This window comes from Sinocyclocheilus anshuiensis, unplaced genomic scaffold, assembly GCF_001515605.1.
Source record: "Sinocyclocheilus anshuiensis isolate Anshui unplaced genomic scaffold, SAMN03320099.WGS_v1.1 scaffold1165, whole genome shotgun sequence".
NCBI classification, from domain to species: Eukaryota; Metazoa; Chordata; class Actinopteri; order Cypriniformes; family Cyprinidae; genus Sinocyclocheilus; species Sinocyclocheilus anshuiensis.
This window is the reverse complement of record NW_015554150.1, coordinates 204576-218407: the sequence shown is the minus strand read 5'-3', so window position 1 is coordinate 218407 and position 13832 is coordinate 204576. Positions and strand designations below refer to the sequence as shown.

The following is a 13832-nucleotide window of genomic DNA, read 5'->3' as shown; positions in this document are numbered from 1 at the left end:
CTTAACCATATTTTGGGGACAAATTTGTACCCAAAAGTGAGCAAAACCTGACAAAATCGTCAAAAACCTCAATTTGTGGATGTCCTCGTTTGTAAAACTATTATAAAAATAAAGTAAACAAAGTTTTTTTTTACTTTTGAAATTGTAAAAATGCAGAAAGTTTTCTGGTAGGGGTGGGTTTAGGTTAAAACGTGTATAACTATCTGTATATAAAAACAATCGAAGTCTATGTAATGTCCCCATTTAGATGGCTAAGTAAACGTGTTTGTGTAAAATAGTATATCAGTCTGGCGAGTAAACTAAAAAATTTACTAGCCAATGGCGATTATATTGCAAAGTTGTGCGACTGTGTGTAGAGGGTTGATTAATTGAATTCAAACTGAGATATGGCCTTGTGTCTGTGACTTCATTTAAACATCCAGTCTGCCTGTTCTGCGTGTCTCTGTGTGAATGAATGGCACGGTTTCATTTACTACACATACTCAAGCATGCGTGACGCTCATGGTGTTTTCAGCATCTGTCGTCTCACTATGTGAAGGAACTCTACATGAACTTCATCTCCAGACCTGCTCTGCCAAAATAAAAGCTTGATTAAAACTTTGAAATTGTTGTAAATATATCACTTTTTTTTACAGTAAAATGTACTTCTCAACTTTAATAATAATAATAAAAATTCATTAACGTGTTTTAAGGGACATTACCCAATCAAGAATTTAAATAAGTATTTACATTTATGAAAAACATTTTATTTTACAAAAAAGTAAAAATGTTCTGCACTTTATTTGATAATTAAATTTTTTTTTTAAAAATCCAATGTTTTGTTGTAAACCAATTGTTCTGTTTTCAGATGATTACTGTTTAAAAGGCTGATTTAAAAGTTAAAAATGAACTTGTGATGAATAATTTATTCCACTGTTTTTGGTGAAAACATTCTATTAAATTATAAAACAGAATCTAGAAAAAAAAAATCTGCAAACAACAAATAATTTAGGAAAAACTAAATTACATTTGGGAAAGCATTAATACAGATATCATAGGGCGCTATCAATTGTCATAAAGTTTATAAATTACTAAATTGTTAGCTTTATAAATTCAATTGATTAGACATGCTTTTTTGGATGCTTGTAAATTAATGAATCATTAAACCAGAATCCAGAGATATTAAAAAGTCAGCTGAACAATCAACATGTGCCAAATTAAATGTAGTGAACTTTGACCAAGATCTACAGTATAGCGACTGCACTGCATTGAGAAATTATTTAGAGAGCTGTTTAATCTATCATAGCATTAATGTTTTATGTTGCAAAAACAATCTGAGAGTTTAACATTTGTCATTTGCAAATGTCTTTCATGTAGTTTATACGTGCACTCATCGGTCGCTCGATGGAGGAAGTGTCTTCATGCTGTCAAGCTGAAGGATTCCATCTTGAACATTGTGTAAGTTGAAAGTGACATTATTCAGCAATATAGTGTAACTTTTGGAATATTGTTGTTTTCGTATTTGAGTTTATGTGACTTGTGAATTTAGCTTTTTAGCTATACTTTTATTCAGTAGCACTTTCATTCAGTATTTAGGTGACATAAAAATCACTGCAGCAAACATGAGTTCTAGTGACATTTAACATTATTTCTCTACTCAGACATGTGAAAGGCCGTGTTTTGGTGGCTCTGACTGACGGTACACTGGCCATCTTTCACAGAAGTCTTGGTAAGACACTGTTAGTTTACAAATAATTCAGATACTCCTCTCAATTTGAGGTTTAGTTGCTAAAAGCTTCCTCATTCTACTTTTACAGACAGCCAGTGGGATTTAACCAACTACCACCTCTTGGACCTCGGCCGGCCACATCACTCGATCCGCTGCATGACTATTGTGCACGATAAAGTGTGGTGCGGCTACAGGAACAAGATCTATGTGATTCAGCCCAGAGCAATGAAAATAGAGGTTCATAATTATGTCTTCGTATTCACTGTATTAGTTTTTGCATTTTGAGAAATGTGTTGCATGCAGTATTAGTTAAATGGAATTTTCTGAACTTGCTTGGGATTTTTTTTTTTCTTTGCGTGAAACAGAAGTCTTTTGATGCCCACCCGCGTAAGGAGAGTCAAGTGCGTCAGCTGGCCTGGGTGGGTGACGGTATCTGGGTGTCCATACGGCTAGACTCCACCCTCCGCCTCTTCCACGCTCACACCTTCCAGCATCTCCAGGACGTGGACATTGAGCCTTATGTCAGCAAAATGTTAGGTGAGAATACTGTCACTGTATGTTTTTTTAGGTTCATGGTGACACATTTGCTTAAGTAAAGTATTTATATATATTCTGTGATAATAACAGTAATAACCGGCTGGATGTACATTATCCTACTTATTACATGGCTACAAATAATTAGACACGAAATACTGATTTTGAGTTGAACTATTTTATTAGCTCTTTAAACACAACTCTTCTACAAAGAAAAACAGTTCTTAACAAAAGGCTGTGAGCCTAGAAGTTCAGACAAGATGGATATTTAAGGCATAATGTACAGTCGTATTACTAATTACACAGCTTTTATTTAAGAAAGCATTTTAAGATCTTACCTGTTTGTTATCTTAAATCCATTACAGTGTACAAAACAATTGTTCTACCAACAAGACAAACACTTTTCGTCAATTAGCAACACTTTTAGCAACTAGACAAACACTTTTAACAATACTACTGCAAGCCTACTATTAACAGTCCTCCAGTTTTATTTTGCAGTAAATACAGTCAGTAACTGAGGCACAAGATGATGGCAGTTGTGTTTGAAAGAAAAGAAAGATCGCAGCGGTGTGATATGAGAGAAGTGAAAGAAGCGCCAGCCTAAAATACCTGTATTGACTGTGTGTTGCTGTGTCCCAATTCTCATACTATCCGTCCTAAATAGTATTAGAAATTAGAATTAGTATGTCCCAAAACGTAGTATGTTGAAATGAGTATGCCAAAGATTCCCGGATGGTCTACTACTTCCGGTTAGAATTCAAAGTGCAGATCGATGACCCATTGCGCATTGGAAAAGGATTCGATTAGAACTACAAACAGTAAAAAAAACTACAAACATGGCTGATATCGCGAGACCAACGAACAGGTAGAGAAAAGGGTTTGAGTGAAAATCAATGTCTAACCTGATGAATTTTTGTCTTTTTTAATGTTATCCGCGTTATATTTCATCTGCAGCAACATTGTGAACTTTTATAAAGATACGCTTGGTCACTTTTAAATGCATCATTATGCAAACATATGAGCAGAGTTCTCGGCATTAAAGACCCGTGACTGGCAGATAAACGTGCCTCTTTTAATTAATCCTCTTCTAATTAAACGAAATGTGGATAATGTTAACTTTGACAAGATGATTGACAGTGCAGTTTAAACGGTGACAGAATGTACGTAACTAAGCAACAGAGCGTCTGTTAAAGACACGGACGGAGTAGTTTGTCCCAAAGCTTGCCTACTATTTTGCTTCATACTCAAAAGTTTGAAATTTTTCTTCACAAAAAGAGTACATACTTTTAGGGCATAGTATAAGTAGGTGAATTGGGATGCAGCATGTTGTTCTACGTTGCTAATGACGTCGGTTGTTATTGGGGAATAACATACATTGGAATGTTACAACTGACCAATCAGAATAGAGTATTCCAAGGAGCTGTGTAATAATACACATTATCACCCATTCTAAAGTACTTAGTAGAATAGCATATTGGGTGAATTCAGGTAAATTGGGACACTTTTTGCTGGGGAAATGGACTAATTATCCTGAATGAACCCTAACATTAAATTCTCTATAACTGCACAGCTCTAAGAGGGAATTTGCTCAATTTAGGTGGTTAGTTCACAAAAAAATTGCCAATTATGTCATCGACATCACCCTCATGTCACTTACTTTCTTCTGTGGAACACATAATATGTTTATTGTCATTCAAAAGTTTGGAGTCAGTAAGATTTTTCAATTATTTTTTATTACATTTTAAAATAACTCTTTTCTATTTGAATATATTTTAATCAATGTTGAAAACAGCATAATATTTTTACAAGACATTGTTTTCAGGAGTCTTTGTTGAATATAAAGTTCAAAAGAACAGCATTTATTTGAAATAGAAATATTTTGTAACATTATAAATATCTTTTCTGTCACTTTTGATCAATTTAATGTATTCTTGCTAAATAAAAGTATTAATTTCTTTTTAAAAAATTGCTACTGAGTCCAAACTTTTGAATGTTAGTGTATGTCGAAAAAATTCATGAAATTCCAAGATTTGACCTCTTTTATATTATGGTTATGAATAAATAGACTGAATGCACTTCCTCTTGTCTTTAACAGGAACGGGAAAACTGGGCTTCTCTTTTGTGAGGATCACGGCTCTAATGGTTTCCTGTAACCGGCTGTGGGTGGGAACAGGAAATGGTGTCATCATCTCCATCCGTTTATCAGACTGTAAGCCAATATCACACACATACAGTAAACACGGTGTTCATCAGTATTTGATGTAGAAGGCAACATTAGTTTCAGTCTCTTGGGCCACTTCTCTGTTTTTCTTTTCATGTCTTCCTTATTCTCGTCTCCTGTCTCTGTAGCTGTAGGTCAGTGTGGATATCTAGGTCAGAGGGGTGAGTGGGGGAAACACTGTTGACAGCAGGCTAATTCTGAGACAAACCTGCCTTGCCTTGCCTTGCTTGTTTGCTGCATCATGCTCAGCTTTGTTCAATATTTCATCTGCAAGTTCTCAGTTCCTCTCAGATCTTCCTCTCTCTCAACTTTTTTCCCATCTTTCTGGGCTGATCAGCAGTGAATCTGCATTTATCCAAAATTGGCTTTTAACACTTTAATATTAATGACTGTATCCCAGAAATTAGATTTTTTGCTCTGCAAGATCCGAACTATGCCGGTGGTGCTGTATTAAACGCTTTAGACACTTGTGGTTAAACATCTTTTTCTTTCCCCAGCAGCTCATAAGACTGTAGGAGCGATCGCCTGTCGTCCAGGTGGGGCGGTGCGAGTGTATGATGACACTGTGGAGGGTGTGGTGACGGGCTCGTACGTACCGTACTGCTCCATGGCACACGCTCAGCTCTGCTTCCACGGCCACAGAGACGCTGTTAAATTCTTTGCTACAGTTCCAGGTAATACATAGTACCACAGTGCCTCAATATTGATTATAGAGACTGGTGGGAAGCCTCATGATCGATGAATTCAACTCCATGGAAGGTCCGCTTTAGTAAATTGCATGATTTTGTAAGTTGCATTATGGCATCAGGAGCAGGGTGACATTAAAGGTCCTTGCACAATGAGTCCGAAATTTTCATATGCTTTTTTTTTTCGTATTTGTCATCCTAAAAATTCGTTGCACACTGAATCCGATGCATGTTAATTAATCCGTTGCGAAAAAATGCGCAAAACAATACAAAATGGAGTCTTCAAGCAGTGAGGATGGTTTTGTTGTCCTCTCTCTTCTTAAAGGGGTCATATGATGCTGCTAAAAAGAACATTATTTTGTGTATTTGGTGTAATGAAATGTTTATGCAGTTTAAGGTTATTTAAGGTTTATGTCTTCCGACATCGTGACGTAGACGTGGTGGCGTGTTAGAACGAGCCGTTTTAGGTAGGCGTGGTTGACTCTTAACTTTTATAAAGAATATCTCTTTGGATTTCAAAGAGATTTCAAATCTCTTTAAAGTTTTCTTCAGGATGTCAGTGGCTCTGTTTGATGCTTTGCTAGCGATACTGGAGCCACATATTAAAAAGAAGACCACCAATTTTCATGAACTCAGTGTGCAAGGACCTATATAGTGCTTTGTGCTGCGAGAAGAAGTGGATCAACTTGTCGGAAGCCTCTCAACCTCTCAAAATGCTTGGACGACGGACGAACGTTTCGGAGGCAGTGTGTAAACGTGATTGACAGAACGTGAGATAGAGAAAAATGAGTGTGCAAAAAAAAATCAAAAATATTTGCAGAAATATATGAAAGAATGTCTTCTGGTAAAACACCATTTGTTGGCCCTGTCCTTGGTACCGTAATGGTGAGCATCTTGAATTGCAAAAATGAGGTGCAGTCTCTTGATGAATATTACTGAGATTTGTTTCCTAACAAACAAAAATTAAGAAAAGAAGGCCAACACAAAAAGAACACAAAAGCTTGTCCTTACTCCATCATTGCACCCTCTGCTCATACAGCTTACAGTCAATGACTGTTGCACTGTTATCAGCACCGCCTTCTGGAGTTGCAGATTTATAACCAAATTTCCCTCATTACCTTTAGGACACTAAGAAAACACAAAGCTAAGCAAAAACACTTTGATAATAATAATAATAATAAAAATGTTAAAGGGGTTATATGATGCAATTTCAAAATTTCCTTTCTCTTTGGAGTGTTACAAGCTGTTCGCGCATAGATAAGATCCCTAAAGTTGCAAAGACTAAAGTCTTAAACCCAAAGAGATATTCTTTATAAAAGTTAAGACTTGTCCACGCCCTCCTAAAACGCCTCGTTTAAACACGCTCCCACATGTCTGTCACAGTGTGGGAAGATTTTCATAACACCGCCCAAATGTTCACGCAAAGAAAGAAGGCGTAACTTTTATTCTCGCTGTAGTATTGTTGTTGCCGCTGCCGCCATGTCGTGAAGGCGCTGTGTGTTTCGTTGTGAAAGTGAAACTATGTTTGGCCTTCCGAAAGAGGACGATATCCACTTAGCCATGTCTAGAGCTGATCCGTGCTGGTCGCTGAGGAAATACATCAACTTCGCGCTGTGGATCGCCGGATCGGCTTTCACCGTGGACGAAGCGGAGTCCAGCCCGGGGTCGTCACATGTGGTTGCCGCAAGCCCACCGGCCGCTCCTTCGTCGAATCTGCTGGCCGTTCCTCACTCAAGGCCGCCGTGTGTGGCGCTGTGTGTTTCATTGTCAATATGGTGAGGGGCGTAACATTTCCGTCACACGCTTGAGGTATTCAGCCAATCACAACGCACTGGATAGCTGGCCAATCAAAGCACACCTCGCTTTTCAGACCGATGAGCTTTGTAAAAATCGACGCGTTTCAGAAAGGCGGGGCATAGAGGAGAAACAATAATGTACATTATGTGGAAAATGTGTTTTTTTTACCTTAAACCGCATAAACACATTGCATTACACCAAATACACAAAATAATGTTATTTTTAGCAACATCATATGACCCCTTTTTAAATAAAAATGTATACATGGCTTCTACAGAATGTGTTTAGCATATTGTTTTAAAGCGGTGGTGTTTGATATAATGACTGGTGAAGTGCAAATCTGTGCTAATGTGTTAATGTTGTGCTTCAGGTCAGGTTATTGTGCCAGGAGCTGAAGGTACGACTGAGAACTCGGACGGCAAGAGCATGCTCATCATGAGCGGAGGAGTGGGATATATCGACTTCAGGATCGGTAAGAGCTTCAGTAAGAATGATCCTTCAGAAATCATTCTAATATACTGATTTGATGATCAAGAAACATTTATTATTATTATCAATGCTGAAAACAGCTGTGTTGCTTAATGTTATTGTTAAACGCGTGGAATGTTTTCTCAGGATTATTTGATGAATAGATAGCTTAAAAGAACAGTGTTTATTAGAAATAGAAATCTTTTGTAACATTATAAATGTCTTTACTGTCACTTTTGAACAATTTAATGCATCTTTGCTAAGTAATAGTATTAATTTCTTTTTCTGAAAAAATATTTTGAAAACTTTTGAACAGTGGTGTATCATATTTTGAACTTGTCTGAATGTAAAAGAGGCTGTTAATGAAATATAGGGCAGTTAAATTGCATTGCATGTGAAACTAGATTTTTTTTTAATCATCTTTGGGTTTGCATTTGAGTCCAAAGTAGAGATTTACATGGGTCATGTTCAGAGTTTAAGGGTGAAAAATGTGGTGGAAAATTATCAATAAAAAACTGGCACAAAAAACTTTACTAACATTTTAAGTGAACCTCATATAAATACTAGGGTTGTGACGGTGAGGAAATTTTCCCACCGGTTAATCGACGTGTGACAACACAGGTAATACGCGGGGGCGTTCCCTCTTTTCCTCGCTTTCCTTAGCTTTTAAAATAGCTTGTAAAAGCGGCAATTGTTCGTTTTTAGTTCGTTTGAATTTTCCCTTTTCCTCGCTTTCCTTCGCTTTTAAATAGCTTAAAAGCGCCGTGCGCATTTTACTTTCACTTTCGAATTAGCGGCAGTTAGGCATCAATTGCTTGAATGCACCAACAAAATACAACATCAAACTCGCTTTAGCGCATATATAAAACATAGAACTTTTATTAACAAAATCACCCCACTCTTCTTGTCAGTCAGTTCGACTCACTCTCCTGACAGAAGAAACGAAATCTGATCTGTGATGCAACTGTCGTTCAACTGCATTGAGCAGCCCCGTTCAGTTTTAATTGTAGTGTCTCTTCTTTTACTGAACTAAATGATTTTTATTACTATAAAAAATCAAAACGACGGTGGGGGTCGGTGACGCGGTGGGCAAGTGACGTAACCGGTGTTGCGGCTTAACACCGGTATCACCGTCAGCAAGCCTAATAAATACATGAAAAAATAAAGTATGATGATATGATCAAGTCATCAAAATTAACACTATTTCTGTTCTTAATATTTGTCTGAGGTTACGATTCATGCACAAATTGAATGCAGATTATTCTAAAGGACCAAATATTTGTTGTCAATATCTTTAATCAAAGCTTTGAATGGACTTTTCTGCTGATGTATTTAAGGTTGCATGGGTGGGGAAAGAGTAATATTAACCAATAATATTGCAGACATACCTTTAAAAACGTTATTCATTTTAGTTCTCTAGTTTTTGAAATTCAGAAACTGCTTAAAGCTACTGAAGATTTGTTGCTGTATCAGTCGTCTGCTGACAGGACACGATAATACGGGCTCTCTTTTTCTCTCTCAGGTGATGAGGATGGTGGTTTGGGACGAGATGAAGATGATGAATCGGCCGAACCCACTTTGAAGCTGCAGTCGGCTCCTGCCAAACCTGAGCGCAGTTATGTTATAGTCTGGCAGGTTGCTTTAGGCAGCGAGTGACTGATAAATCACTGCTGCAGGTTCAACGGAGAACTCTAGGTCAACCCACATGGGCTTATTATTTTACAACATACTATTCTTAATACAGATATTATTATTATTATTAATAGTGTTGTTCTTAAAGGGGTCATATGATGCTGCTAAAAAGAACATTATTTCAGCACAGATCAGCTCTAGGCATGACGAAGCGGATATCGTCCTCTTTTGGAAGACCAAACAAAGTAGTTTCGCTTTCACAACGAAACACACAGCACATTCACGACATGGCGGCGGCAACAACAAAACTACAGCGAGAATAAAAGTTTTGCCTTCTTTCTTTGCATGAACATTTGGGCTGCGTTATGCAAATCTTCCAACATAGCGACGTAGATATGTGGGGGCGTGTTTAGAACGAGCCATTTTAGGTAGGCGTGGCTGACTCTTAACTTTTATAAAGAATATCTCTTTGGATTTGAGACTTTAGTGTTTGCAACTTTACAGATCTTCTTTATGCACCAAGAGCTTGTAACACTCCAAAGAGAAAGGAAAAATTTAAATCACATCATATGACCCCTTTAATACTACATAACAATGAGTTCTAATATTTGCGATTAGATGTTTATTTAATTTTATTGTTTATATGAATCTGGCATTGACAGAAAAGAGATCAGTGTTGAAATGAAGGAACAAAACGAATCGTTCACCCAAAAATGAAGATTTGCTAAAAATGTACTCACCCTCAGGCTATCCAAGATGTAAATGCCTGATGTGTTTCTTCATCAGAACAGATTTGGAGAAATGCATCACCACATCACTTGTTCACCAATGGCTCCTCTGCAGTGAATGTTGCAAAAAAACAAAAGCTGATAAAAACAATTCTCCAAATCTTTTCATATTCTCATCTACATCTTGGATGGCCCGAGGAGGAGTACATTTTCAGCAAATTTTCATTTTTGGGTCAACTATTCCTTTAACAGTTTACAACATATAACTTTAGGGAAATCTGTTTTTTTATGTTAGCTGCTTGAGATGATTTTTGTGTTTTTTCTTCACAGAATTGATCAGAGGTTTCTCTGTGCACTATGGCAGAGGGAGCATTGTGTAGTTAATGTATATAGAAACTCGGAGAGCTATTTTTTGCTATCTGTAGGACATAGATCTGGTAAGCGGTGTCTCAGCACTTTACGCATGGTGTTGTGCGTCTGTACGAGTGTATTTGGCGCTTGCATGAGTCCTGTATCATTCCTACACGGAGCCCCGGAGCTCTATAAATTCGGGCTTCCCTCATGCTAAAGCTTGATGGCAATTTTAGACCGTACCGAACACACAGTAGATGGACCTGATTTCTGTAAAGAACAACATGCGGTAGAGTTTATTGCAGTTGAGATGCCCTTTTACCAAAGGATGAAACGTAGAACAAATAACAAACACTAAACAGCCTAGTTGTCGAATATTTTGCATTGCCAAGGCTTTTCGATGTTCTGTGATTCTCTTGAATGGACAGCAATGGACAAAATAATGTTAAATAAAAAAAATTGACAGGGATTGTATAATAAATGATTTATATGTCTTGTGTCAGATTTGGTTTTGTTTGCTTCAGCACTAAGCATCTCAGAAAATTAATGTCGGTTTTGTCTGTATTGTATGTCCCAGACTTGGGTTCGAGTGTGTTGAGTTTTCTAATTCTAATCAGAGTTTTGCGCTCCTTTTGTATCTGGTCTTTACGACACTTTTATTGTACCTTGATTTCTGTTGAAACAGATGCAACATGATATTTGACTTTTTATGTGTAAATGGGGAAAGGGGTCGGGTTTGGGCGCATTCGGTCTCTGTTTCTTTTAAATTCTGATACATAAAGGGAATCTTTATATCTTTGTCGTTGCCATTCCAATTATTTATTTTTCATAATGGACTTTGCGGTTCAGAATGTAACTTTTTACATGTTTGTGAACAAGGACGATATTGTTTTGTTCTACATCTCAGACCTTTAAGAAGCGATGTTTTCATGTTGAAGGAACTGAATAATAATGTTGACAGTATTAGGCAGCATAACCTCCATGGGTCATTCGGAAATACACGTTTATTGTATTAAGCTATGCATGTTTTTATTTATTTTTTTAAGTACAATGCAGTTTGTTCGTTCAACTTTGTTTATCGCCACCTTTTTGGGTGGTTGTGTGAATATCTGCGAATGTGTGTGCAGACAATTGAGAAATTACTGCATTTGTGTGTGTGTGTGTGTGTGTGTGTGTGTGTGTGTGTGTGTGTGTGTGTGTGTGTGTGTGTTGTCGCTGTATCCCTTAAATCTTACTGGACTGGCTATGTGCGCCACAGCCTGTCATTATTACGGTGTTTTCTTGTCAAAAGTTTGCTAAAACGGCATCATAGCCTTATTTTTAAACTCTATTAAACTTAATTTCATGGGGAATTCACCTTCTGTGTTGGTTTTATTATCTAATGTGTTCATATGTTCATGTCATGATGTCTGATTTGTTTTCTGAACCGATTGTTCTTAATGGTTGATTCAGACCATTTCTGTAGTCTTTCCTGTTACGCATTGCATTAATTTCATGTCCCAAATTAAATGTCTCAATATATTTAGGGAAATATTAAACACACAATTTTTGAAGTTGAAAATTAGTTAATTTTCTAATAAGTTTCTACAAACTAGAACTTCTAAAATGAAAAATGAGATAATCAAGGTTTTCTTTAAAAAAATAAATACATGTTTGAAACACAATATATTTTTGGTATGAACTTACTAGTGATATATATATATATATAGTGATACTATAAAAAATAAAATAGAAAGCATAAAAATGGAAATAAATGTATTTCTAAATGGACAAATGAATCTAAATATTTAAAACTTAATTTAATTCAAGTTTTAACTAGTTAAAACGTTATAAAATTATCATTTATAAAATTGAAAAATAGACATTTTAATTTATTTATTTTTTTTATCACTTTGACAAAAGCCAGTTTCTTTATGACATCATCCTCCAGGAAGTGACATCATTTTGGAGAGAAATCAACAGTACAAACACTTGTAAGTATTGGCAATAGCTCTGATAAGTTTTGTGGTTTTAATTTGTTTCGATCTAAAGCATCAGTCCTGGTTGCTATAATTACAGAAATCGGTTTGATGATAAGTTTCTGCTGACACCGACAGGTATGTGAGCTGTCAGTATTGTGGGGCCTATATGCGCTTCAGAGTAATAGGAGTATACATTAATTTCGATGTTTGTAATCAAATATATTTACTTTTGAATTACACTTGGTACTGTGTTTACGGTGCCTCTTCATATCCGAAGTAATCTCGAAAGTCGAAACAGCTATTTAAGAACCGCCGATCCATATAACATAGCTGCTAAACATCGTACTGCGTTTGGCCAGCAGGTGGCAGCGCTGCACTGTTCCCGCAGACCCATAGCAACACATGATGAGAACAGAGAGACATAAACAGAGCTGCAGCGCTTACATAAGACGGCCAGATGCTCTCAGAGGTTCTTCTCTCTCTCTGTGTGTGTATGTGTGTGTCTGCTTAACTACCTACTCACATACTTTGAGGACAGAATCCCACACCTCCGTGATTTTTTAATAAACATATTTTAACTGTTTATTTTAATGTCGTTTGCAAAATCATCAAAATACCGTTTTGAACATGTAATACAATATGTGTCTGTGTTTTTTTTTTTTTTTTTGCATGTGTTAAAAAAACATAATTAACAAATAATACATAATTAACATAGCATTTGAATATGGCAAAATCATTCAGGTCCTTGGTTTTACTTAGTATTACCATCTGGTACCATGGTAAGGTCACATATTTTTGCAAGAATTTACAATGTGTGATTTGATTTAATAATGTATCCAGGTCTTTCAGGACCTACACAGTTATTTAACAGCTTTCAGATTCTTAAGCTCAAGGTTAGACAGTACCAAGTGTGTACGTGAGTATTATAATCTTTTAATGTGATTTAGACCGTGATAAGATGTTGCACACTTTAAATGTACACACAGTCCTTGGGTTTCCTTGTTAAAAAGAAGTACACTTTAGCATATTTAATGCATCGTGAACTAACATGAACAATGAATAAGAGTATTTTTATTAACTAACATTAAAGCTGCAGCCTGTAAGTTTTGCCTCTTTGTCGCCATCTCTGTTTGAAAACCTGCAATTGCAGCTGTGTGCGGAATTATCTTCCTTGCGTGGGTTGTGCTCCGGCGTGCTCCAGCGTGGCTGAATCTAATATTTTGAGTATGTGTGGCAGTCAGTCACCGCACCGGTGTGGATATTGTACTTTGCACCTACATATTCTAGCCTACGTCTTGGAATATATGACCCAAATAAGAATTTTTCCGATTAACGATCGGTTAGGTCATATCACATCAAACCGTGTAATTTATTATTATTGTTAAACTTTATTCTCAAATTCTTAATGTTAACAACATCAGCATTGCGTGACTATGTGTATATTCAAGTCACCTTTATTTTATATAGCACTTTTAACAATACAGATTGTGTCAAAGCAACTGTACAGCATTAAATAGGAAAATAGTGTGTCAATAATGCAAAAGGGCAGTTCATCATTGAATTCAGTTATGTCATCATTCAGCTCAGAATGAAGTGTCCCCAACTAAGCAAGCCAGAGGCGACAGCGGCAAAGAACCAAAACTCCATCGATGACAGAATGGAGAAAAAACCTTGGGAGAAACCAGGCTCAGTTGGGGGGCCTCTGGTGAGACGAAACCAGCAGTTCAGTTCCAGGCTGCAGCAAAG

At 36.7% G+C, this 13832-nt stretch overlaps 1 protein-coding gene and 1 long non-coding RNA gene across 2 annotated transcripts in view; both read left to right on the top strand.

The window, feature by feature from the left end:
- Window positions 1-9207, top strand: part of LOC107670658 (C-Jun-amino-terminal kinase-interacting protein 4-like) — a 41338-nt gene extending 32131 nt beyond the window's left edge. The window contains exons 25-33 of the mRNA XM_016463337.1: window positions 1357-1437; window positions 1641-1708; window positions 1797-1945; window positions 2074-2245; window positions 4338-4451; window positions 4592-4624; window positions 4964-5137; window positions 7317-7418; window positions 8937-9207. Coding sequence (XP_016318823.1) covers window positions 1357-1437; window positions 1641-1708; window positions 1797-1945; window positions 2074-2245; window positions 4338-4451; window positions 4592-4624; window positions 4964-5137; window positions 7317-7418; window positions 8937-9070 — 1027 coding nt within the window. The 3' untranslated portion in view covers window positions 9071-9207. The remainder of the gene's footprint in view (window positions 1-1356; window positions 1438-1640; window positions 1709-1796; window positions 1946-2073; window positions 2246-4337; window positions 4452-4591; window positions 4625-4963; window positions 5138-7316; window positions 7419-8936) is intronic.
- A 2845-nt stretch (window positions 9208-12052) lies between these two features.
- Window positions 12053-12626, top strand: LOC107670668 (uncharacterized). The gene is made up of 3 exons (XR_001632111.1): window positions 12053-12098; window positions 12184-12221; window positions 12449-12626. It is a non-coding gene; the product is annotated as an uncharacterized LOC107670668 (long non-coding RNA).
- The last annotated feature ends 1206 nt before the right edge of the window (window positions 12627-13832 follow it).